The following is a 26093-nucleotide window of genomic DNA, read 5'->3' on the forward strand; positions in this document are numbered from 1 at the left end:
TATTCTTTATAATGCTTTCATAGCATTCTATTCAATGAATATCTCATTCACTTATTGATAAACACGTATTTTGTTTTGAAATACTGTTATTTTTGTATTTGAAATACTGTTATTTTTGTATATAATTCTAGAATTGACATTGCTCATAGAATGTTTTTTACATTTTAATAGACATTGCCAAATTTCTCTCTAAAAACAGAATAATTTTTAAAAAGAAAAGAATAGAATAATTTACAGCCCAACCAACAACTTCACACCAGTTATTACCAATATGAGAAGCAAAATAATGAATAATGATGCTATCTAAATGTTGATTTAATTGCATTATTTCACTATGAATGAAGTTAAGCTTTTTTTCATGTTTATTGACCACTTGAATTTCTTCTATTAATTACCTGTTTATGTTATTTATTCATATTTCTACCAGGTTGTTTGGGGGGGAGGTTATTGACTCCTTGTATTATAGAAATTTACTTTTTGTCTCTCTATTGTGTGCCAAATGTTATCTTCTAGTCTGTGACTTCTCTTCTAATTTTGTCCGTGTACTTTTTCTCCGAAGTTGTAGTATAATAACATTTATCACCACCTCATTTTGTGCAGTGCATGTGCCTTTATTCCGCAGGGCTTGGCAGAATGCCTGGCGTACGGTGGGTGCTTAATAAATGCAGGATGAAGGACTGACAGCATGCGAGGTTGGTACCACTCTATGCTAGTGGGTCCACCCACCCCACCAAGGCCAAGGCCACCTTGCCCACCAAGTGCTGCAGGGTGGACTCCAGCTCAGCAGAGGGCATCCCAGACCCCTCACCAGCCCCGGAAGCTGGCTGCTGCCTGGGAAGACTACACTTCCCAGCGATCCCATGGAACAGCGAAACCTCGGCTTGACAGCCACCGCCACAAGTCTTTCCGCCGCCCAGCCTGCCTGGGAGTGGGAGCTGGGTGATGGTGGCCTGACCAGCGGTGCAGCTGCAGGAGCCCATGCCTCTCCCCACAACCGACCTGCCAGGAGCCCCGGGAAACCAGCGCTGCCGACCTGCCATGCTCGCCCCTTCCAGCGCCCCTGGGGGCCCAGGGCGGCCTCTCCCCGACCTGTGCTGAGGCTGCACGCCTCTGGCCAGATGTAGCTGGGATCCGTCTCCCCTTCGCTCTCTCTGCCGATCGTTCCTGCTGTCCCACAGCTGGGCCGGCTGGGCCAAGGCCCGCGGGAGCCCCGATGCTGCACAGCTCGCTTTCCTGAGAAACCACCGGCACCCAGAGTGGGGGGTCAGACCTAAGGGACGGACGTGGGCCCGAGTGAGCCCTGAGGGCCTGGAGGCTGGGCCGCCATGGCTCCGGCACTGCCCTGGCTCCTGCTGTGGATGGGCTCGGCAGCGCTGCCCGCCCGCTGTGCCCAGCCTGGCATCCGGCTGCCTCTGCGGAGCGGGCTAGGGGGCACCCCCCTTGGCCTGCGACTGCCCCGGGACACCGAGGAGCCCGGCCGGAGGGGCAGCTTCGTGGAGATGGTGGACAACCTGAGGGGCAAGTCCGGTCAGGGCTACTACGTGGAGATGACTGTGGGCAGCCCCCCCCAGACGGTAAGGTCGCCAGGCCACTCTCCCCTCCTCCAGCATGAGCAGAGGGGGCAGCTGGGGCAGCATGCTGGCCCCTGTGAATGTGGGCTGGATGGTGTGGGCAGCCCCCCCCAAACGGTAAGGTCGCCAGGCCACTCTCCCCTCCTCCAGCATGAGCAGAGGGGGCAGCTGGGGCAGCATGCTGGCCCCTGTGAACGTGGGCTGGACGGTGTGGGCAGCAGTGACCCTCTGCCGAAATGCTCCTCTGTGACCACGGTGGCAGCTGGGGTCATCTGTCGTTCCCAAAGCTCCCCTTCCCTCTCAGGCGTCCCAGTGCCCTGGTCTGCCTGCCTTCTCTTCACTCCCATCTTACACACGCACCTCTTTGTAAAGATTTGGGGCAGGAGAAATATTTCTGTGCGGGGAGTCTGCCCCAGAGAAGGGTCCAAGCCATGGGGTCACTGGGAACAGGTGTCAGCCCTGGCCAAGCCTGAGTCTCCCGCGCCCACCACTCCAGACCTTGGTCACCCAACCCCAATCACCTCCTCTGGTGTTTCGGGAATCAGGCTTCGCACCATCATTCCTGGCACCTTGAAGGCCAGGGAATCCTGATCCGAGTTGGATGAGGCCCTTCCCCCACTGTCTGGGCTACCACGGGGTCAGCAAAGCGTGAGGCCTGAGCTCCTCTGACCTCCAGGCCAGTCCAGAAGCCCTAGACAGACAGACTCCTGCGGTCCAGTCCTCCCTCCGCTTGCCCCCTCCCCCGCTGGCATCCACCCCAGCCCCTCCCCCACCCCACACCTCCAAGCCTCCAGTGCACAGGCCAGAGGAGACTAGGCTGAGCCTGGGGACAGGACACATCGCAGCAAAGGAATCAGAGCCCTTCTGAGGATGAGACTCCTTCCGCGAGCTGGTAGCTGCTGGGGGAGCAGGGGGTGGGCCTGGCAGCAATGGCGAAAATACCACCCACTCTCCCCATCCTTCCTGACAATCCGTGATACCTCCAAAGTGGCTGGTGCAGGTTGCACCCTCTGCACCCCCGTGGGTGGGTGGGAGTGTGGGCATGAGCAGCCCTCGTGGGGGCTGTGGGGCCTCTGTGCACATGTGCTGCCCTGTGGCTGGCTCTGTGTGTGCAGGTGTGTCACCTTGAACCTGAGCCGCCCCGCTCCCCTCCCCTTGGTCTGCCATCTGCGGTCTGTGTCCAGGAGGCCTGTCCGTGGGAGGGTCTGTAAAGGGGAGTGTCTGTGCGGGGGAGGGGAAGCCCTGGGCTTCTCAGGAAGCTCCCTCTGCAAGGCTCCACCTCCAGTAACCTGGTGGAGTCAGCCTTCCTGGGCCCGCCACCCAGGCCCTCCCGACGCCTGGCTGATCCAAGGCTTCGGTCTCCCCCGCGAATTCCTCCTCTCTCCTGCGCACCCTTAGTACCCAGGAGAAGTCTTGAATCAGTCCTCAGGGCGAGGACAGAGCCTGAGGCCAGGCCCCAGCTGCCTGGCCCACCAGAACACTGGGTGTGGGCAGGGACCAGGGGATGTGGGGACCTGGGACCATGGTGTGCTGTGCAGAGACCCCAGGACGTGGCCATAGGACAGGGCTGGGACACCATATGGGCTTCAGAGTCAGACAGACAGGAGTGCCAGCTTTTCCTCTCCTCCGTCCTCCGCTGTGTGGCTTTGGGCAAACAGTCTGACCTCTCTGAGCCAGTTGCCTCGCCTCTCACACGGGTGCAGTGAGCTCTCCTCTGCCAGGTTGTTGTGGGCTTTAAATGAGACCATGTAGGTGAAAGCATCTAGAACAGTGCAGCTGGACACATAATTGACCTCTAGTCAGTTAAAGTCATTTCCTCCCAATTTGTCTGGCCACTTCTGCCTCTTTTGTGCTATGCAATGGAAACATGGGTGTCCTGGGCCGCAGTGTTTTGCACATGGGGGACCATTTACCATACTTCCCTGGCCTCCTGAGATGATTTCTACACCCTTCCAGCCCAGAAGTTGGCAGAGAGTAATTGTCCAATAAATGTCAATTCCTTCCTCCACATTTCTTTTTTTTTTAATAATTTTTTTATTGATTTCAGAGAGGAAGGGAGAGAGAGAGAGAGAGAGAGAGAGAGAGACATCAATGATGAGAAAGAGTCATTGATTGGCTGCCTTCTGCACCCCCATACTGGGGATGGAGCCCACAACCTGGGCATGTGCCCTGACCGGGAATGGAACTGTGACCTCCTGGTTCATAGGTCAATGCTCAACCACTGAGTCACGCCGGCTGGGCCCTTACCCCACCTGCCTAAGAGAAGGGGAAGCGGGCTTAAAGTTCCACACCAGCCCAGGGAGGCAGAGCAGGGAGACCCCCCTGGTGGATTGCCCCGTGGCTGCAAACCTGAGCCAGTGCCAGCCGGGCTGGGCTCTGCGGTGACTTTGATTCTTTCCCGGCAGTCTGCCTTTCTCCCCGCTGGCGGGCTGCTTAAGCACCATGTAAGAACACGCCTGGCAGATACTCTGAACCAGTCAAAGAGAGCACTTCCTGTGTGCCGTGCAATTAACTGTGGGGTTTGGGGGCTGATCCGCAAAGAGATGGAATGTACGTTTTCTTAAGGAGTTCAGTGTGACGTGGAAGAATAAATGCTAGGACAAGGTAATCCATAGCAGCAGTACTCCACATGAGGACCCCAGGCCCCTGCTATCGGAACCTGTTTGAAATAAATGTACATTCTCCGGCCCCACCTCAGACTTACTGAGTCAGAATCTCAGGGGAACACTGATCTACTTAGCACAGAGCTGAAGAGGTGAAATCAGGGAAGGCCTCCCAGAGGAGGTGGTCTGTTAGCATGGTCTTAAGAATGAATAGGAGGGGGAAGGTCATTCTCAGTGGGGAAATGGCACCTGTCCCACCAATCAGGAACTGCACTTTCTTTGTATGTCCACTTCTTCTCTCCCTGAGACTCACTTAGACCAGAAGAGGCCACAGTAAATGACAACGAGTTATGTGTGTTTGAGCTTCGGCGTGTTTGTCCAGGAGACAGAGTTTAGGAAACCAGTCCAGTTGCTGTTACAGGTTCAGGTAAATAAAATAGAGCCAAATTGCCAAAAGCCTTAAAGGTCAAGCTTAAGGTTTGGACGTTGCTCTGCAGATATTTGTGTGCGGGAGTGATATAAAGAAAGCAATCCTGTAGGGAGAGACATCGCCATGCTAGGAGGAATGGAACTGAGACATGCAGGGGCAGGTCTGTCACCCAGTCTGAGTGAGAGGCGCCATGACAAGCCCGGACGAGGCAGTGAAAGATGAAAAGGGAAGACCAGGATGCAAGGAACAGTACACGCAGGTGGACAGGACTTGGTGACATTGGTGTGAAGAGTGGGGAAGAAGGTGTCAAGAATGATTTCAAGATTCTAATTGGGCCCTGGCCGATGTGGCTCAGTGGATAGAGCGTCAGCCTGAGGATTAAAGGGTCCTGGGTTCGATTCCGGTCAAGGACATGTACCTCGGTTGCAGGCTCCTCCCTGGCCCGGGCCCTGGTCAGGGCGCGTGCAAGAGGCAACCAATCAATGTGTTTCTCTCACATCAACTTTCTCTCTGTCTTTCCCTCTCTCTTCCACTCTCCCTAAAAATCAATGGAAAAATATTGATTAAAAAAAATAAAAGGTCTGATTGGGAGTGAACTTGAGCAGAACAAGACCTTTTGGGGGAGCAGGCAAGTTGGCAGGAGGGGATGGCTTAGCAGTACTTGTATACAAAAAGCTGCTTACAGTTTATGTAAAGTGTTTAAAACATATTCTACTAGGTTATTTTGTTTTTTATATTCACAGCTTCTAGCAGAAGTAGGGACTCAAAGGGTAAACAGTTGGCAAGGTGGCAGGCCAGAAAGCGAAGACTCTGTCTCACCCTGTTCTTCCAGCTACTCCTGCCATCTTTGTGTGTTCTTCCTGCTACACCCTGCCACCTATGTGTGTCTTCCTGCTCTGCCCTGCCACCTATGTGTGTCTTCCTGCTACACCCTGCCACCTATGTGTGTTCTTCCTGCTACACCCTGCCACCTATGTGTGTCTTCCTGCTCTGCCCTGCCACCTATGTGTGTCTTCCTGCTACACCCTGCCACCTATGTGTGTCTTCCTGCTACACCCTGCCACCTATGTGTGTCTTCCTGCTCTGCCCTGCCACCTATGTGTGTTCTTCCTGCTACACCCTGCCACCTATGTGTGTCTTCCTGCTACACCCTGCCACCTATGTGTGTCTTCCTGCTACACCCTGCCACCTATGTGTGTCTTCCTGCTACACCCTGCCACCTATGTGTGTTCTTCCTGCTACGCCCTGCCACCTATGTGTGTTCTTCCTGCTACGCCCTGCCACCTATGTGTGTCTTCCTGCTACACCCTGCCACCTATGTGTGTTCTTCCTGCTACGCCCTGCCACCTATGTGTGTCTTCCTGCTACACCCTGCCACCTATGTGTGTTCTTCCTGCTACGCCCTGCCACCTATGTGTGTCTTCCTGCTACACCCTGCCACCTATGTGTGTTCTTCCTGCTACGCCCTGCCACCTATGTGTGTCTTCCTGCTACGCCCTGCCACCTATGTGTGTCTTCCTGCTACACCCTGCCACCTATGTGTGTTCTTCCTGCTACGCCCTGCCACCTATGTGTGTCTTCCTGCTACACCCTGCCACCTATGTGTGTCTTCCTGCTACACCCTGCCACCTATGTGTGTCTTCCTGCTACACCCTGCCACCTATGTGTGTCTTCCTGCTCCGCCCTGCCACCTATGTGTGTCTTCCTGCTACACCCTGCCACCTATGTGTGTCTTCCTGCTACACCCTGCCACCTATGTGTGTCTTCCTGCTACTCCCTGCCACCTATGTGTGTCTTCCTGCTACTCCCTGCCACCTATGTGTGTGTCTCAGGGAGAAGAACAGGTTTATCGTGAACATCCCTCTGCCGTTCCACATGATACCTGCTCTCACTTCCTTACTACACTTACCCAAATGTGTAACTGTTTCCCTCATAAAACATCAACCTTTTGAAAACAGTGTCTTTTTTTCTTTGTTTGTGTGTTAATCCTCACCCAAGGATATTTTCCATTGATTTTAGGGAGAGTGAAAGAGAGAGGGAAAGACAGAGAGAAACATCGATCTGGTTGCCTCTTGTATGAGCCTTGACCAGGGCCCGGGCCGGAGAGGAGCCTGCAACCAAGGTACATGCCCTTGACTGGAATGGAACCTGGGACCCTTTGGTCCACAGGTCAATGCTCTATCCACTGAGCCAAATTGGCTAGGGCAAGAACAGTGTATTTTAAAATTTTTATCTTTTTCAGTGTCTTATTTTTCTTTAATATCTCCCACAGCACCAGGCTCAGAACATGCACCTAGAAACGCTGAGTGCGGGAATAAATAAGCTGTAAGACATCTAAATAGAGCTGTTGATGAGCAACTGTAAGTGCAGAACTGGAGTTATGGTGAAAATATTTTTATAGTCTTTTTCCTAAATGAAAGAGTGTCATCTCATTATACTGGTATAAGCATCACTATCCAAATGCAGGATAAGAGTAATTGTTTGGATTGAAATCTGGGGAGAGTCGATTCTGTTGAACAAATGTGTTGTGGGGCACCTGTGTGTGCAGAAGAGAAAAATAATGCCACAGTCGTAGCACTCAGAGACGCACGGTGTGTGTGAGGCCCAGCATGTGCACACCTAAGCAGCACCCGAGACTGTCTGCATTTGATATGCATAGGGCAGTGAGTCTCGGGAGTGAAGCAGCAGGGTGCTGGGAAGGCCTGCTGGAAAGGGGGGGGCTTTTGACTTGGTGGAAAGAGGAGAAAGCCGGGGAGCACTCTGAAGAGAGGCCCAGTTACGCTGAGGAGCGGGGAGCTGGGCTCGGTGCTGTGCGGCTCGGTGGAGCGCGGGTTTCAGTCTAGAGGCAGAGAGGCCTTGTAGATACACGGGAGAGGGGTGGACGGTGTAGTTGGGGTTCCAGGAAAACACTTCAGTGTGGAGCAGTGGTTTCCAACCTCTTTCCTCTCATGGCACCCATAAACCAATCGCTAAGCTTCTGTGGCACACCAAAAACATATTAATGGTTTTTACTGATCTAACAAATAAAATAGGTATAATTTTGATTCATTCACAACAACGGCTTTGGTTGTGTTGGCTGCTGTCCTTTTTTTTATTTGACAATTTAAGGGAAAGGAAGATAACGCCTCTGACTAGATCGTCAGATATTGCATGTTTGAAAAATTTTTGTGGTTCCCCGGTTGAAAATCGCTGGTGGGGAGGGTAGCTTGGACACCAGGGGTGGGGAACGTCCAGCCCATGAGTGGTATAAGGCTCGAGAAATCATTTGGTCTGGCCCTGCCAAGGCATTAGGAATGAACTGATTAAATGTCTGACCAAATATAGCAGGCTAAATTTTTAAAAATGTATTTTTATTGACTTCAGAGAGGAAGGTTGAGGGAGAGAGAAACATAATAATGAGAGAGAATCATTGACCGGCTGCCTCCTGCACACCCCCTGGGGATCGAGCCTGCAACCCAGGCATGTGCCCTTGACCAGAATTGAACCTGGGACCTTTCAGTCCACAGGCAGACAATCTATCCATTGAGCCAAACCAGCCAGGGCAAATTTTTAAGTTGATAATTCTGTATGGCCCTTGAATGATGTTGTAAATATCCAAATGGCCCTTGGCAGAGAAAAGGTTCCCCACCCCTGGTAGAGCCTGGGAGGAGGATCAAAGTTAGAATAGAAGGGCCTGGAGTAGGTGGGGGCGGAGAGGACAGCGAGGAGGAGGGTCCTCAGAGCTGCATTCGCAGGTCAGTTCAGCCCAGGGTCTCTGCCCCTGGGGCTGAGAGAAAGAGAGACCCGTCCCCTCCTTTCCGCCTGACTGTGCTGGTGTCCGGGAGCACAGCAAAAGGAGCAGCGCTTAAAGCACAATATGCTTTTCCAAAATGCGATGGTTAAACTCTGCTTTAATTACAAGGGCTATGTATTAGCATGCCCACTGGGGGATGAGGAAATGGAGGCTCAGAGTGAGTGGCGTGTGGAACTTTACAAGGGCCCGCAGTGTGAGAAGGTTGGGAGAAAGGCAAGCAGGCAAGACTGTATCTGCCACCCTCCAAGGCCTGCTCCCACCTGCCCCCAAACCTCCCAGCTCCCAGCAGAGTTCCGTTTTTATTGTGTTTACACAGTGGAATTCCAGGTCGTATATGTTTGTTTTAAGTTCTGATATTAAACAGATGGAAAACCATTGAGTTCAATGAACCACCTTCAACTAGACAGTGCCGGCGGGACCCCAGAGCTAAGGCTGCCGACAGCTCCTGAGGCGGGGACCTGGGCTTGGCTCCCTGCTGCACGCAGGCCCTTCTGGGATCCTCCCGGCTGCCATTTCCCACACTCGTCCTTGGCCGCCCCAGGTCAGGAAAGAAGGCGTTTGTGGGGAGTGGGGGGCATTGTGAGACCATGCCCTCTCACTGAGGTTAGAGGTCAGGAGCCCTTCTCGCTGTCTCCAACAGAACAAAGCACAGAGTCCTGGTTGAAAATCCAGGGAGAAGAACGGGGAAGCCCCTACCTGACAACTAGCTGCTCTGTGCTGGGAGCCATTCTCTTGGGGACCCAGGCAGTGGGGAGTTCTGGGCCGGACCCAGACCCTCCTCCAGGGCCTGAGCAGCCCGTGCTCGCCTGCACACCGTGGGGCTGTGCCAGTGGCTCCTGAGAGGGGAGGTGCATGCTCAGGGGTGGAGGGGAGTCAGCGGTCCCAGAGGCTGACTTGGGGAGCCAGGACACCTAGGTTTTGTTTTTTGGTTTTTTAAATATATTTTTATTGATTTCCGAGAGGAAGGGAGAGGGGGAGAAAAATAGAAACATCAATGATGAGAGAGAATCATTGATCGGCTGCCTCCTGCACGACCCACACTGGGGATTGAGTCCACAATCCGGGCGTGTGCCCTGACCGGGAATCAAACTGTGACTTCCTGTTCATAGGTCAACGCTCAACCACTGAGCCACACTGGCCAGGCAGGATTTCTAGGCCTTCTTCTCAGACTCTGACAAAGCCACAGAGCAAATGGCTGAGCTCCCTGCCTCTCCACCCCAGCTGCTCCTTTCGCCAGGCCTTCTAAGTGGCATGGCCTGTGGTTGACCCTATCTGCTGTCCACTGGAACCCCCCAGCGTCCAGGCTACGTGTCTCTTTGCCTGGCCTCTGGGTGCCTGGACCTTTCGCCAGGAGCACAGGGAGTGAACCCTGTCACCTCCTGATGGCCCCAGTTGAGAAGGCAGGTGCTGGGCTTCGTTTTCCACTGAGTACAGACCCAGAGAACAGGAAAGCCACTGCCACTGTGGGTGGGGCATGGAGAGACAACAGGAAGGACCTACTGTGTGACAGTGAGAAGCAGACAACCTAGCAGCCATGATGCCTCACCAGCTGGGGTTTCCGGGTGGGTTTCATGGAGGTTGGAGAGCTAAAGAGACACCTCAAGAGCCACCGGGAAGGGGATGGACACAGAGGAAGTAAAACCTGTCTTTGGTACCCTATGGTCCTGCATGAGCTCAGAAAGGCATTCTACTGCTTAAAAAAAAAAAAATGGTTGGAAACCATTGTCTTAGGTCTGGTCTGTAAGACAGATGTGTATACTTTTTAACCATTCATAGCCATCTGATGTGAATTGGAAGCACTAACAAATACTAGTTGAGCTGGATTTGAGGCTGGGGGAAATGGAGCATCCTATCTAAAGGGGGAAGGGTGCATTAGCTAAGGTTTGGGGTGATGTAGTCAGCTTGGGATTCCTAAAACAACAACAAACACGCGGCTGGCGTGGCTCAGTGATTGAGCATCAACCTATGAACCAGGAGGTCACGTTTCAATTCCTGGTCAGGGCATGTGCACGGGTTGGGAGCTCAATCCCTAGTGTAGGGCATGTAGGAGGCAGCCAATCAATGATTCTCTCTCATCATTGATGTTTCTGTCTCTCTCCCTCTCCCTTCCTTTCTGAAATACTATATAATAAAGAGGTAATATGCAAATTGACCATCACTCCAACACACAAGATGGCCGCCCCCATGTGGACACAAGATGGCCACCACAAGATGGCCTGCAGGGGAGGGCAGTTGTGGGCAGTCAGGCCAGCAGGGGAGGGCAGTTGGGAGCAACCAGGCCTGCAAGGGAGGGCAGTTGGGGGTGACCAGGCTGGCAGGGGAGGGCAGTGGGGGGAACCAGGCCTGCAGGGGAGCAGTTAGGTGCCGATCAGGCTGGCAGTTAGGTGTCAATCAGGTGTCGATGCCCTGAAACAGGTTGTCGGACATCCCTCGAGGGGTCCCAGATTGGAGAGGGTGCAGACTGGTCTGAGGGACACACACCCCACCCCCTGCATGAATTTTGTGCACTGGGCCTCTAGTCAATAATAAAAACATAAATATATTTTTAAAATAGCCCCAGGTGGGGAGCCGGTAGCCTGCTTGCTCCCTGGTATCAATCACCAGCTTCAACCTATGGAGCAAAGTGGAAGCAGGGGTGGGTATGGTGGGTATTGGTGTCACAGTCACCCTACAGTCCCAGACTAAAATCACAGCCCTGCAAAGACTCTGGAGCTGCAAGAATCTGTGGTGGCTCAAAGAACTGCAGGAAATGAGGCAATTACTACCAGTTAAAAAAAATTACACCCTAGCTGTTTTGGCTCAGTGAATAAAGTGTCAGCCTGTGGACTGAAAGGTTCCAGGTTCAATTCTGATCAAGGGCACGTACCAGTTGCAGACTTGATCCCCAGCCCTGGTTGGGGTGCATGCAGGAGGCAACCAGTCAATGTGTATCTCTCACATCAATGTTTCTATCTCTTCCCCTCCCTTTCACTGTCTCTAAAAATTGTGAGGGAGCACCTACTGAGGGCTAGGTAAGAATCCTATATAATAAAGAGCTAATATGCTAATTAGACTGAACAGCAGAATGACCATCTGGCCATCCTTCTGGATGTCCATCCAGATGACCTTCTGGACGAACCCGAGGCTGCGAGGGCCAGCTGACACTGCGAGGGCCAGCAGAGGCTGTGAGGGGCTGCAAGGGCCGAGCCCCTTGCACGAATTCGTGTACCGGGCCTCTAGTAGATAATAAGGATACAAATGTGCCCCACCCTTGAGCAGCTCACAGTGTGGGACCTACAGGCTTTAGCTAAATGATTGGCATGTGATGAGTGACATTCAAAGAAGCAGCTTTTACTGAGGCCTGCAAGAGACAGAAGCTCATCTTGGCTAGGGGCACCAGGACAAGACCCTTGGGAGAAAGAATGTTTAAACTGTGACTTGAACTTTGAACAGAAGTTAGACAAAACAGGGGAGCACATTTTAAGCAAAGGAAACAGCATATGTGAAGGTACAGAGGTAAGAGGTCCTTGAGCTTTTGAGAAACTTCACAAGAAGCATGGGGAGGAAGTGGGAAAGGGACGAGTTACCCATTCGAGTTAACCTATGGTTGACTGAGAGGCGCCCAAGGTTAAGGATCCCAGAACGTAATTCAGATAGTTTTGTATCAGTTACCTGGTGCTGTGTAACAAACGACTCCAAAACTTGGCGGCTGAAGACCAAGGCCATTTTTTTTGTTTGTTTGTTTGTTTTTTTTGTTTGTTTTTTGTTTTTTGCAAATGTAGTCCCTTATTCAATCTGGGCCGCCACAAAGACAGACAGAAAGCGCAGGGATATTTTTCTTTCGCATCCCAGTGGACCAAGGCCATTTTGTTTCTTGGGATTCTGTGGCTGAATTCAGCTGGTGGATCAGCTGGGGCCGGTCTAAGTGGGCCTGCTGGACCTCTTTCTCCAGGAAGTTTTTCATCCTCAAGGAGGCCAGACTGAGCTCCTTTACCTCCACTCTCAGGGCAGCATTCCACAAGGGAGACCCCCAAGGCATGAGCACGTATCCCACCTCTGCTCCCCTCCTTTGCCATGGCTCACTGGGCAAAACAAATCATGTGGCCTAGCCCAGCGTCCATATTAGAGGGGATCCCACCAGGGCAGGCAGACAGGGGGTGTGAGTCCTTAGTGTAACAATCTACCATACATTCCTTCTCCAAAGGAGAGATTCGGGAAGGTCAAGGAGATGAAAGAGCAGACATGGGCTTGGTCAGACCAGTGGATCCTGGTCCTGGCTTTGGGGCTCATGGTGTAACAGGGGTCAGGTGGCCGACTCACAGTAGGTCTCAGTTTCCTCCTCAGTCAAATGGAAGAAGGGCTTCTACATCTCAGTTTAGCAAAAAGGCTTGTTATCTGAGAGGATAAGAGTGCTTCTCCCCTTACCTCTGAGGCCCACTCAGAAGGAAATAGACCAGGAGAATTAGAAAAAGGAGAATGTGGGTTAAAGCCCCTCCCCAGAGGCTTGCAAAGTGGTAAGACCTTGGGGTGGGCTACCAAGGAAGGCTGTGGATCTTAGTAACAGATCTTTCCGAGTCGGAGAGAGCGCCCCCTCCAGCTAACGGACAGATGGCTCCTGGAGTCTCTTTTTATCCAGAAGTATCTGAGCTCACAGTCTGCTAGAGTTGGGCCAAGGCAGCTGGGTTTTGGGTGACAAAGACTTACCTGAACTCACCAGCTCGGTACCTCTCTCATCAGGCCAGGTTATTGCTGGAGATCCCCCAGGGCCTCACCTGCAGAGGCGCCTTTCCCTGCGGGGTTTGTTAGCACCTCCCATGAAGCTGCCTTCCAGACGCCCCAGGGGCACCCATGTTTGTTAAGTAATTGGCACTGACCTGGCCCTGACCCCCAGGCTTCGGTCCCAGTGCATCTAAAGGCAGGGGAGCTGCAGATGGGGAAGAAGTCGGATGGCTTCAGGACCCCGAGCGCCTGGAGACTGATATCCTGTGTCAAACCCGGGCACCTGGTGAGTTAGAGCCACACCTACAACCTAAAAACTCCCCCAGTTTGGGAGTCAACTGAGGGATCCCCTCCGCACCCAAAATAGAGGGCAGAGGAGCTCTTCCCATTTCTTTTCCTTTAACCATTTGTTAATTCAAGCAATCAGTATCGCCAGGCCCTGTGATTCCCACTAGGGACACATTGGGGACACAGGGGAGGAGAGGGTCAGTGTGAAACTATAGTGCCAAGTTTTATGGAAGCATTTTTGCAAGAGAGTATGGCCTGGTCTTTCTCCCTTAGGAAGTCTCTTTGGAGCTCAAGCTGAAGGGTCATAGGAGGTCAGTCGACAGAACTGGAAGTGGAGGGGAGAAAGGTCTGAGGCCCTGAAATGAGGTCAGAGTGGCAAGGAGCAGAGGGCTTGGCGAGTACAGGACAAGCTACACTGGATACGTAGGCAGGACTGGCTTATGAAGGGCTTCCGAAACGTTAGTGCTTTAAATTTTTCTTTCTTTTTTAAAAAATATATGTTCTATTGATTTCAGAAAGGAAGGGAGAGAGAGAGAGATAGAAACAGCAATGATGAGAGAGAGTCATCAATCAACTGCCTCCTGCACGCCCCCTACTGGGGATTGAGCCCACAACCCTGGCATGTGCCCTGACCAGGAATCTAGCCGGGCACCTCCTGGTTCATAGGTCAACGCTCAACCACTGAACCATGCCAGCCGGGCTAAACTTTTCTTTTAATAGCAAGGGAAACCACTGACACCAGAAGGTTAGCCGGGTCAGATGTGCATCTTGAAGAGATCCCTCTCCCACAGTGCACACACAGACTGGAGAGGTGCAGAGGTGGCTATGCTCTGACCAGGCATATTCCAGGATGAACTGAGGAGAGCTTGGCCTCGGGTGGCAGGGGAGATGGCAGCAAATGAGTAAATGCAGGAGACTAAGATGGCTAACTGCGCAGGACTGTCTGAGGATGGCGAGGAAGAGGACGTGTTAGATGGCTTTGAAGTTGCTGACTGAGGGAAGAGATGGTTGGGGATGCCATTTGCTAATATGGGGAACACCGGGAAAACACCGATGTGCAGGACCGCGCAAGGTCAGCTGGGACACCCTACATTCCGGTGCCTCTGAGGCAGTTGATGTGTGCTTCTGGAGCTCTAAGGAGGGGGTTGGGGGGACCTAGGGTTATAAGCTGAGGAGTCATAGGCCAAGAGGTGGGAACCATGGGCTGCAGCCCAGGGCGAGATGAGAGAGAGAGAGGAAGTACAGCAGGGAGGAAGGGCCACAGGCAAGCCTTGAGAAGCAAGCCTGCACAGCAGACAGAGCTCGGGCGAGGTGCGGGGGGCAGGCGCGGGGTGCGTGTGGGGTGGGGTCTGGGTGACAAGGAGGAGAGGTCAGTGGTGCTGACTGTTCCCGAGAAGTCACTGTTAATGTAAAAAAACCATTGAAATCTGTAAAGAAGTTTTGTGAGTTTGTTTGAGTCAAGCTGTCGACATATGCCAGGAAGCAGAACCTCAACAAATTGAGATAATGCTCTGGAGAATGGCGGTTACATCTGTATTTATACATTGCAATCAAAGGAGGGACAGAGGTGGGTTACATGAAATTCATTGGTGATGAATTAAGGAGGTGGGATAAAGCAAAGTGGTGGGAAACCTCTGGGATTGGATAAAAAGTAAAATGATGGACACATACTTAGGTGGGTGCAGGAATAATTAACATGATAATGAAGGAATTTGTGGTATCTGTCCTGGTGCCCACCACATTTGGTTGTGCCCAGGGGCTCCAGAACAAGGGAAGTTACAAGTTACTCAGACATTTCAAGGGTATGTTATCATAGATGCAAAAAGACAGATAGGCTCAGTTAAGGTAAAGGTTGACCTTGTCAGTGAAGATACTGGCCTAGGATGTAACTGCCCACCATAACTGCGTTTAGTTAAAGTTTAATTTCAGACCATCCTTTGTGGTGACTTTAGGTCTCTGAGTTTGCAAGACTGTCACACAGGCCTCCCCTGAGCCTGTCAGGTCAGCATGTGGCCCCTTTCGTCCACATCACGTACAACGAGCCTGGTTTGGAAAGTGTGTCCTGCATTTGGTGACCTGAAGTCATTTGTGACTATAGGCTGTTCCATGGTGGAGGGAGGGTGGAGGTGAGATCCCGTTTTAGAATGGGCCGAGGAGGGAGTGGGAGGTGAAAATGAAGACAGCTTGGCCCTAACCGGTTTGGCTCAGTGGATAGAGCGTCGGCCTGCGGACTCAAGGGTCCCGGGTTCGATTCCGGTCAAGGGCATGTGCCTTGGTTGCGGGCACATCCCCAGTGGGGAGTGTGCAAGAGGCAGCTGAATCGTTGTTTCTAGCTCTCTATCCCTCTCCTTTCCTCTCTGTAAAAAATCAATAAAATATATTTAAAAAAAAAAAAAGAAAATGAAGACAGCTTGGCTGATGACTTTGGTTGTGAAGGGAGAGGAGAGAGGGGGGAGCTGGGGGCAGATGTGAGATTTAAAAGATTTAAAAAAACAAAGAGACTAAAGCATTTGTAAATGCCAATAGGAAGACTCCGGATTCAGGGTGAGCCCTGAGACTGGGATAGTGAATGGGGAGTGGGGGTCTGAAGAGTAAGGAGGGAGCCGGCCCCGCCCTGCAGGAGGAGGGACAGCTGAGAGGATGGGCGGCCTGCGGGCATGGAGGCTGCTGGGGCAGGTGTGGAGGCCAGGCTGCTGGGGCAGATGTGGAGCCCTGGCCGGGGGCATGGAGGCTGCTGGGGCAGGTATGGAGGCCGAGCTGCTGGGGCAGGTGTGGAGGCCAGGCTGCTGGGGCAGGTGTGGAGGCCAGGCTGCTGGGGCAGGTGTGGAGGCCGGGCCGCGGGCATGGAGGCTGCTGGGGCAGGTGTGGAGGCCGGGCCACGGGCACGGAGGCTGCTGGGGCAGGTGTGGAGGCCAGGCTGCGGGCCCCTGGCGAGGGCCTGCGCACATGGCTGGGCGCCCCTCCCTGTGGCTGGCCCTGGCCCCTGACTGCCCTGTTTCCTGGTGAGTGTGGGCTCAGTGCTGAAGCTTCTCTGGAAATGCTTAAGGACCGGAGACCCCTCTCCTGGCAGGACCGCACTGCGAAGGGCAGCCAGACAGCCAGACCGCGTGCCAGAGAGGAAATGGCACCTGCTTATTATGGCCCCATTTTCTCGTGAGGATGGGGAGCGGAGGCCACAGAGCAGGGGTGGCCGGGACTGGTGAGGGCGGGGAGCCCAGGGGTCCTTCCTCCAGGGTGGGACCCCTTTGAGGTGAAAGGGGGAGACCCTCCTCAGACCAGGAGAAAAGCTGGAAGGAGTGGCCTACAGAGAGCCCCCTCCCTGCAGTGGGAAGGAGGGCGGTCTGGAACAGCAGGGACATGGAGCCCCCAGATAAAGCTCTGTTGTGGTATAACATGTGGGCACGTATTCCTGGGATCAGCCGGGCACACATCCCAGGCCACTATCCCCTGCAGAGCAATGGGGTCCTGGGTTGTGGAGGTGCCTCTTTCTTTGGGGTCCCGTGCAGGCAGGATCCCTGCCACCTGAGGCTGTGTGCGCGCGCGGTGCTGGGGCAGTGGGGGGTGAAGAGCGGCTTTAGTATCCGTTATCTGGCTGACATAGCAGCTCTAAGCCTCCAGCTCTGTGGACCCTCTGGAAGCCTAGCGTCTGGAGCCGGTGAGAGGGGCAGGAGAAGTGGGGAGTGGCAGGGGTGGGGGGGCGGGGGGGGGGGAGGCAGAGGAACATGGGAGCCAGGCCAGGAGGAGGGCCAGTAGGACCCCCAGCAGGGTCAGAGTCCCGGGGGTAGGCGGGGACGGGGGTCAGAGGTGGCACAGAGGCCCATGGAGAGCAGGAAGGAGCTGGCAGAGGAGGCAGCTGGAGCCCAGGGAAGCGCAGGGACCTCCCGAGATGGCAAGGTCAGAACCTGCACCAAACCCAAGGGCAGCTGACTTCACTGGCTGAGGAGGGAGGGTACAGAGACAAAGGGCCAGAGGTCAGGGGAGGAGCCGAGGGGTGCACGTGGTATGTTGGCAAGAGGACTCGCTTCTCAGAGGACCGTATTTCCGAAGCCAGGCCTGCCCTCGTTCTGCCCGTGAGAATACGGTAGGCATGCAACAGCTCTGGGTGGCCGCCGCTGGCTCTAGCCGGGAAGTGACAGGGAGGTGCCGCAGAAGGTAGGGGTCAGGCAGGCCATTGAGGATGAAGGAGGGAGGGACAGGCAGAAGAGATGCCAGCAGGGCTGCACAGCAAGGGACACCAGACACCTGTCCATGTTCACCCAGCCCCACCAGGGCCCCGGTGAGGTGGCCTGATCCTGGCTCCTGACTCCCACCATTTCTGACAGTGGACGTGGGTCTGTGTCGCCTCTGAGACAGAAGGGGGCCTTTGTGGAGCCATGTCTGGCAGGTAGGGTCAGAAACACGCGGGCATCACGTGCCATGGGAGTCCCCTCACTCCCTTTGCTAGGACAGCTGGTGGGGCCCAGCCAGGCGGCCTGCGGGGAACACGCTTCCTCGGAGAACCAGAGAGGAAGGAGGGGCAAGCTCTGAAGACAGAATGGTCAGGGGCAGAGTTGGGGAGGCAGGCCGAGGGGAGACAGGGATAGACAACACCCCCCCCCCCCCCCGCAACACACACACACACTGTGACTCTAACGACACAGAAAATGCCATGATTCTCCAGGGAAGGCAGAGACACAGCTTCTGAGGCCTGAGGCCACAGGACCCCTGTCCTGTCTGGCTGCCGCCTGTCGTGTCCTGCCTGGTGGACACTCCACTGGGGATGGCCATTCTGCAAGGAGGCCAAGCGGGGAGTCAGAGCCCCGTGTCATTAATGCGCGCTCTCCCCTCTCTCCCGCAGCTCAACATCCTGGTGGACACAGGCAGCAGCAACTTCGCAGTGGGGGCCGCGCCCCACCCTTTCCTGCATCGCTACTACAAGAGGCAGCTGTGAGTCCAGGAACTGGAGGGGAGAACTGCCCCCGGTGCGGGGCCAAGGGGGGTCCGAGAAAAAGGGGTGCTGCGGGGAGAGAGGATCCTGGGGTCCTTCATGCCAGAGAAGGGGAGAGAAGGCGACGGTGAGCAGGGCAGCAGAGTGGGGTGTGGATTTGAGGGGTGTACTGTGGGAAAGGGTAAGTTGAGAGGCAGCCAGGAAGTTCTTCGGGATGGAGAACAGGCAGCCTCCTGTGCAGGGAAATAAGCTCTGAGCAACCCCAGGGTCCCCCTCTCTCCTGAATGGGAGGCGGGGGCCTTGCTCCACAGCCTCCTATCTCGGTTTCAAGGCAACACCAATCAAGTCTAGGGTGAGCAGGCTGCAGTGAGCTTGCCTGCTGTGTTCTCACCTGGGGTCACTCTTGGTGGTTTTGCACAGTTCACGGGAGTGGAGAGCGAGCCTTCCAGAAACCCCACTGCCCGGACCAGTGTCAGGACTGTGGGCTGAACTGCCTCCTCCCCATCAGCCAGAAGGCCAGCGTTGGGATTTAGACAACTGGTGGGAGGGAGGGTCGAAGTGGGGCTTTAAGGTAAGAGAGGCCGCGAGAGATCATAGAAGCAGGACATGGGATGTCTGATGCATGTGTGTGTGTGAGCAGAGGCTTAAATCACATTCGTGGACTTCCAGGAAGATGCCAAAGCCACCTCCCCACTGCTGCCTCCCCTCAACTCCCCATCTGGAGAAAGCGGTCAGGGTGCAGGGCCTGTGGATCAATGAAAGGGAACTCGTGTAGGTTCTTGTCTTAGGCCTGTCCCTGTCCTCCATCACATTCACACATGTCCTGATCAGTGGTGCGATTACACCCAGGTAGGGGTGTTGATGGGCATGTTCCGCATATGTAGGTAGTGTGTAACCTACATGCTTGGCTGAGATGCTGTGCCAACCCCTTCTCTGGAAGAACTTGTTATAGAGGCTCCACATTCACCCCTTGGCACTTGGTCTGCCACTCGGATGGCACTGCTGGATCCCAAGGCAGCAGGAGAATCAATGGCTCCTTTTCTCTGGGAGCTTGACGGAGCTGGGGTGGGTGGGGAAGAGATGCCACTAGCTGTCCCTGCAGCAGCAGCAAGTACAATACACAAAGCCTAACTGTTCTGCCCTGGGCCTGAGCTCTACATCCAGCAGTGTGAGCCATGGGGACGGGAGAGCGGGCCCAGCAGCGTGAGCCATGGGGACAGGAGAGCGGGCCCAGCAGCGTGAGCCATGGGGACGGGAGAGCGGGCCCAGCAGCGTGAGCCATGGGGACGGGAGAGCGGGCCCAGCAGCGTGAGCCATGGGGACGGGAGAGTGGGCCCAGCAGTAGCTCTCTCATCTGTTTGCCAGGTCACTTTACACCGTTCTGGGTGGTGGGTTCCCCCAGAGTCTGGTGAGCAGACTGAAAGCATTTACCTAGAATGCCACTGAGGTAAGCCAGGCAGCTGAGAGTTGCATTGCTGCTGGACCCCTGTACCAGCTGTGGTCATGCACCCACAGAGCTCTGCCTCTGTTTTCACAGGTCCAGCACATACCGGGACCTCCGCAAGGGCGTGTATGTGCCCTACACCCAGGGCAAGTGGGAGGGGGAGCTGGGCACCGACCTGGTGAGCATCCCCCACGGCCCCAATGTCACTGTACGTGCCAACATTGCCGCCATCACGGAGTCAGACAAGTTCTTCATCAATGGCTCCAACTGGGAAGGCATCCTGGGGCTGGCCTATGCCGAGATCGCCAGGGTGAGTGGAACATCCGAGCTCTGGACAGCGTGTCTGCACACTGCTTATTACACGGGGCAGACTTGGGAAAGAGAAGGGAGGGAACTAGCTGAGGAGGGGAGCATCCGGTAGTCTGAATCGCATCCAGGTAGAAGGCAGAACTACAGCACGAGACGTCGCCACTGGCACAGAGGCTTGGTTTCTAGTCTCCATGATCTTTTCGAATAAGAGGCCCCTGAAACATGATGGGCTCCTAGGGATCCCATAGATCTGTGGGCCCTCGGTACTTCCTGTTTGCATGGCATGCCTGCTGCTAACCCTCTCCACCCAATCCCAGTGCCTCAAGACGGTCTTTCCCAAGGAACATCCCATCTTTGCAATCGCCTCCAGTGTAGGCAAGGAGCTGGCCTCTGTGTGAGAATCCCTCCTGTCTCTTTCTGCCACAGCCCGACGACTCCCTGGAGCCTTTCTTTGACTCGCTGGTAAAGCAGACCCACGTGCCCAACCTCTTCTCCCTGCAGCTGTGCGGCGCCGGCTTCTCCCCCAACCAGTCGGAAGTACTGGCCTCAGTTGGAGGGAGCATGGTGAGTAGGTCCTGGGAGAGGGAGGTCCTGGCACTGGTTAGAGATGGGTACCACCTGCCTCCCTTCCACAGTCTTGGGCTCCGCTACTTAGTAATTATATTCCTCACCCCCACTCTCTGTCCATCCTGTCTTCCTGGCATTACTCCAGAAAGGACTCAAGTCGCCTATAGTAAACCTGGAAAGAATCAGAAATGATTAGGTTTTGAAGGAAAGGGAAATGAAACCTCTGGAGTAAGATTATTCAGTCTGATGATAAGGCAGAGATGTAAAAAGTTTAAAAGTCTATTTATTAATTAGGATAACTAGTGAATCGTTTTCCATCTCCAACAAGCAGAAAAAAATAAAATTTATAGAAGCAAATAATCATTCATTCAACATTTACTGTGCCAGTTTAGGTTTAAATAACTTCATCTCAAGGACTGTGATTCTGAAACAAATAATTAAAACTCCTACAAAGTCTCTTCCCCTAAACACATTCTGTTTTGATGTTGCTTTTTCAATGTTTTTATTGATTTCAGAGAGAGGGAGAGGGAGATAGAAACATCAATGACGATGATAGAATCATCAATTGGCTACCTCCTGCACGCCCCCCACTGGGGATCGAGCTCGCAACCCGAGCACGTGCCCTGACTGGGATCGAACCTGGGACCTTCCAGTTCGCAGTCCAATGCTCTATCTACTGAGCCAAACCAGCCAGGGCCATGAACACATTCTTAATACATTTTAAACTATGTCACTCTGAGGCATGATTCGATTAGAAGCTGGATGAAAAAGGTGGTCTGTGGAGGGCCTTGCCACTCCCAGAAATTCCTGGTCCTTCGCTTGCTTTTAGGGTGACTTGCTGCCCTTCGTGCTGGGACTCAGGTACCTGCCTTTTTCTCCCTAGATCATTGGGGGTATCGACCCCTCGCTATACACGGGCAGCCTCTGGTACACACCCATCCGACGGGAGTGGTATTATGAGGTGATCATTGTGCGGGTGGAGATCAATGGACAGGACCTGAAAATGGACTGCAAGGAGGTAATACAAGCAAGGGGGCACCAGGGAGAGGAACAGGGTGTGGCGACACAGCGTGAGGTCAGTCCCCTGGGTTATGAGGTTGGAAGGACAAGGCAGGTGCAGGACCTGCGGGAAGGCTCTAGGTCCTGCAGGTGCAGGACCTGCAGGACCTAGAGTCAGGAGCACCAGGGCCACACAGCAGGACCAGGACTCCGGGGCGGGGACCGGCAGGGCATTCACAGGGACCGCCTGGCATAGGACCTAGTGAGGGTAAAGGCGCCTGGACCCATCAGGGCCTTGCTTCATGGCCTGGTTTGCAAGGCAGTGCAATGTGTTATTAACAGGAGTCCAGCTCTGGGTTCTGGCGCTGCCCTTAGCAAGTACCTGCCCTTTGGTAAGTTATTGTCGGGCTTTTTCCTCTGCAAAAGAGGTAAGAACAGCGTCTGCGGATTGTGGCGAAGACAGAGAATGAACAGTGTCCATCCCAGTACCTAGCACACAGCAGAAGCCAGGAAACGGCAGCTAAGCCGTGGGACTTCCTCCTTTAGGCTCTCAGTGCGTGCTAGATTAGGATAGATTTAAAAGTATTATGAAAAATTAAAACCACCATATGAGATACTTTTATTTTCAAGATTTGGAGAACATCTTTCCACCCAAGATAGTAAGAGTTAACATTTACTGAATGCTCCCTGTGTGCCAGGACCATTGTAAGCACTTCAAATGTATTAATTTATTTAATCCTCATATCTATGAGGTAGGTACTATTATTATCCTTCAAGAAGGGGAAACTGAGCCACTGAAGTTAAGTAACTTGCCCGAGGATATACTCCTAAGAAGTGGCAAAGCCAGGATGCCAACCCAGGCAGCACCCCACACAGTCAGAATAACCCTCTGACTCTGGCCAGAGCCTGGCATCATCTCAAACAGCTCCTGAGTATTCTAACCCTCTCTTCTCCCTCTCAGTACAACTATGATAAGAGCATCGTGGACAGTGGCACCACCAACCTTCGTTTGCCCAAGAAAGTGTTTGAAGCTGCAGTCAAATCCATCAAGGCAGCCTCCTCGGTCAGTGGGACTGAGTCAGGGGTACAGAGGTGACTGGAGTCCGAGGGAGTCTGTTGAGTCACATTCTTCAGGAGCCCAGTGTCCCCCCTCAGAACCTTCTACTTAGACTCTTTCGTGGGTGTTTGCCGGTCACACAATCCCCTTTGTACAAAGTGTTGGCCTCATTCCCCCCTCTTCCTCCATTCTTGGGTTCCAATGGACCTTCCCCCGTTTGGATATTCCAGGAAAAGCAAATAAAGGCCAGTGAGTGTGATCTGAGGATGGGAGGCGAGATGGTGGCAGAGGCTGTTTCCTCACTGTCTCCCTTTCTGCCCGCGGCAGACGGAGAAGTTCCCGGACGGCTTTTGGCTGGGGGAGCAGCTGGTGTGCTGGCAGGCAGGCACCACCCCCTGGAACATCTTCCCGGTCATCTCGCTCTACCTGATGAGCGAGGTCACCAACCAGTCCTTCCGCATTACCATTCTTCCACAGGTGCGTCCCTCCCCGAGGCAGCGGGCCCCAGGAGACAGTACATGTAGGGAGATGCTCAGTCCATGGCTTCCCAGAACTTGGAAGACAAACTAGATGAGTGTCCAGGGGTGAAGGGCTCTTGGAAAAGCAAGCCCTTGGAGCTCAGGGCTGCTGACGGGAAGAGCGGCCTAAGGACACAGCCACCTAGAAAGCAGAGGTGGGGTGAGGATGGAGCGAGGAAGACACACTGTGACGCTTTGACTCCTTATCCTTAGCAATACCTGCGGCCAGTGGAAGATGTGGCCACATCCCAAGACGACTGCTACAAGTTCGCCGTCTCCCAGTCATCCACGGGCACTGTCCTGGGAGCTGTCGTCATGGAGGGATTCTACGTGGTCTTTGATCGGGCGAGAAAGCGGATTGGCTTTGCTGTCAGTGCTTGCCATGGTGAGTGCCAGGGTATGGGTCAGTCTATCCATGACCCAGCAGGCAGCAGATCTGGGCCCCACCAGTCTGGGAGGGAGGAACAGTTGCCTCGAGCCAGAGTTAACGCCTAAGCTTCCCACTGTCTGGCGTGGTGACCCTGCCTGCTTGGGAGCCTCTGCTGGACGCCAGGGATATCAAGAGCTGTCGGGCACCTGGAGGAGCTCAAGATCCAAGGGCAGCAGGCTGAGCCTACAGTGTCCCTGCCACCTGCCAGAGGGGAGCTTAAATGCCATTTCAGAATGGTAGCGGGTGCCTAGCTGGTGTGCTCAATGGTTAGAGCACTGGCCCATACACCAAAGGATCATGGGTTTGATTCCCAGACCCAGCTGGGGCATGTGTGGGAAGCAGCCAATTGAGGTGTCTCTCACATTGATGTTTCTCTCTCCCTTCCTCTTCCCCTCTCTAAAAAAAAATAATGGAAAAAAAACCGAGTGAGGATTAACAAAAAGGTCGCTGTTCCCTGTGGCCTGTGGAGACGTGCCTCCACCCGGCACTGCTTTCTACAGCCTCCTCGGGGCCCATTTCAAGGCCGGTCGGGAAGTCCTTTTTCTTGCATAATCCAAACTGCGGTGTGACACTGACCTGCCTGCTCACATCTGCCCTCTCTCCAGTGCACGACGAGTTCCGGACGGCGGCAGTAGAAGGCCCGTTTGTCACCCTGGACATGATGGACTGTGGCTACAACATCCCACAGACAGACGAGTCAACCCTCATGACCATAGCCTACGTCATGGCCGCCATCTGTGCCCTCTTCATGCTGCCACTCTGCCTCATGGTGTGCCAGTGGCGCTGCCTCCGCTGCCTGCGTCACCAGCACGATGACTTTGCTGACGACATCTCCCTGCTGAAGTGAGGAGGCCCATGAGCAGAAGACAGAGCGTCTCCTGGACCATCTGGGTGGTTGGTTCGACTTGGTCACAAAGAAAGAGATGGCACCTATGGCCAGAGCACCTCAGGACCCTTACCCACCCACCAAATGCCTCTGCTTGACAGAGGAGGAGCTGGCAAGGTGGGTTGCAGGGACTGTACCTGCAGGAAACAGGACAGGGAAGAGACACGCTCTGGTGGCAGGAATATGTCACCTCAAACTTGAGTTGGGAAATTCTGCTGCTTGAAACTTCAGCCCTGATCTTTGCCCACCATACCTTCCAAATTTCCAACCCAAAGCATTCCTCTTTCCTTAGTTCCAGAGTGGGGGCATTCCACCGGTCACCCCGGGGTGTCTGCAGGGCCCAGCCTTGCTTCCTTGCTGGCCCAAGGCAGTAGGAGCAAATGCACAGATAGCTTTTGCTTTAGAGATAGGAATTGTATCAATGAGCTTAACATTGGTGCAAAGACTGCCTTTTGAATTAAACAAAAAAATAACCTGACTGAATATTTGTACAAATGGTTGGAAGGGGAAGAGAGGGAGTGTGAAGACAGGGGACACTGGGATGGAAGCCAGGAAAGGTAGAAAGGCCACCGCCAGCTCCCATTTTAGACTTTACCTCCAAGACAACACTCTCGTAAACAGGTGTTGTGTCCCAGAGTTTTCTTTGCTGTGGTTGCAGCCTATCAAAAGGGAGGTGGGAAGAAGGGCTTATTTGCCAAAAAGCTCTTTTTAGCTCTTAAATTAAGTGTCAACTATGAAGTTCCATCTAACAAATGAATTTCTACCTTATTGATTCCACTTGTCTCTACCTGGACGTTTTGCTCTATAAACGCTCAATAACCGTGTAATGTCCCAACCCTCCCAAACCCCAGGTGTCCTCTGGGAAAGCAATGGGAACATAGCAACAGAGTGGGGCTGGGCCTCGTCTTCCTGGCACCTCTTTACTCCCTCCCACAAACCCCGAGACCTCGGAGCTCTGCAGCTGAGGTGCTAAGAAGAATAGATAGGAGAACTCTCCTGCCTAATAATCCTTGAAAGCAGAATCCTGAAGATTCATTTCACAGGCACAGGGGTGGTGCCCTTCACCCGCCTGGAGTTCTTCCTGTTCAGCTGTAAGATCTTTACGTAACACAGAGCCGTTTCATTGCCTTCTCACCCTAAGGTCTCAGCCGCCACCTACTTGGCTAAGGCATCCCCAGTGGCACAAGTATTGGAGCCAGTGTCAGAACACAGGGCTCACTGACTATAGCACCGTCACCTTCAGTGTCCAGGCTGCCTGGAGAAAGGATGGGGCCTCAGCTTCCTGCCTTCCTTTTCCACAAGAGCCCCTCAATGCAACCCATCCTTTTCTCCGGTCCTGCTCTCTACTCCCCATTCCTAATAGTACTTGGGTACCCAGGCTAGTTCTTGCGCTAAGTACTGGGGACGAAGTTCATTTCCTATCGGTTCTAACACAGTCAACTATGATACCAATGTTAGCGGAAAGAGCAAAATTTGCCGGTATACCCACGGGACCTTATTCCTCTGTGGTCTACACCCTGCTTCCAGGTAAGGGGTCTGCTGAGTGTGAATTACCTGAGGGAGAGGGAACCAC

General features: G+C 53.7%; 1 protein-coding gene across 2 annotated transcripts; it reads left to right on the forward strand.

Annotated features, from left to right (window-relative positions):
• The first annotated feature begins 854 nt into the window (after positions 1-854).
• BACE1 (beta-secretase 1) lies at positions 855-25297 on the forward strand. 2 transcript variants are annotated; one of them, XM_080688113.1, is made up of 9 exons: positions 863-1574; positions 18221-18309; positions 19848-20064; positions 20490-20627; positions 21514-21648; positions 22591-22692; positions 23014-23163; positions 23418-23589; positions 24240-25297. In XM_080688113.1, exons 1-9 carry the CDS (start codon positions 1326-1328, stop codon positions 24479-24481), a joined length of 1494 nt encoding a protein of 497 aa, XP_080544239.1. In that variant the 5' UTR covers positions 863-1325; the 3' UTR covers positions 24482-25297. The 2 variants fall into 2 exon arrangements, with proteins under 2 accessions (XP_080544240.1, XP_080544239.1); XM_080688114.1 differs by lacking the exon at positions 21514-21648 and having other exon boundaries at positions 855-1574.
• Positions 25298-26093: the final 796 nt, after the last annotated feature.

The sequence above is a fragment of the Plecotus auritus genome (genome assembly GCF_963455305.1).
Source record: "Plecotus auritus genome assembly, chromosome: 9".
NCBI lineage: Eukaryota > Metazoa > Chordata > Mammalia > Chiroptera > Vespertilionidae > Plecotus > Plecotus auritus.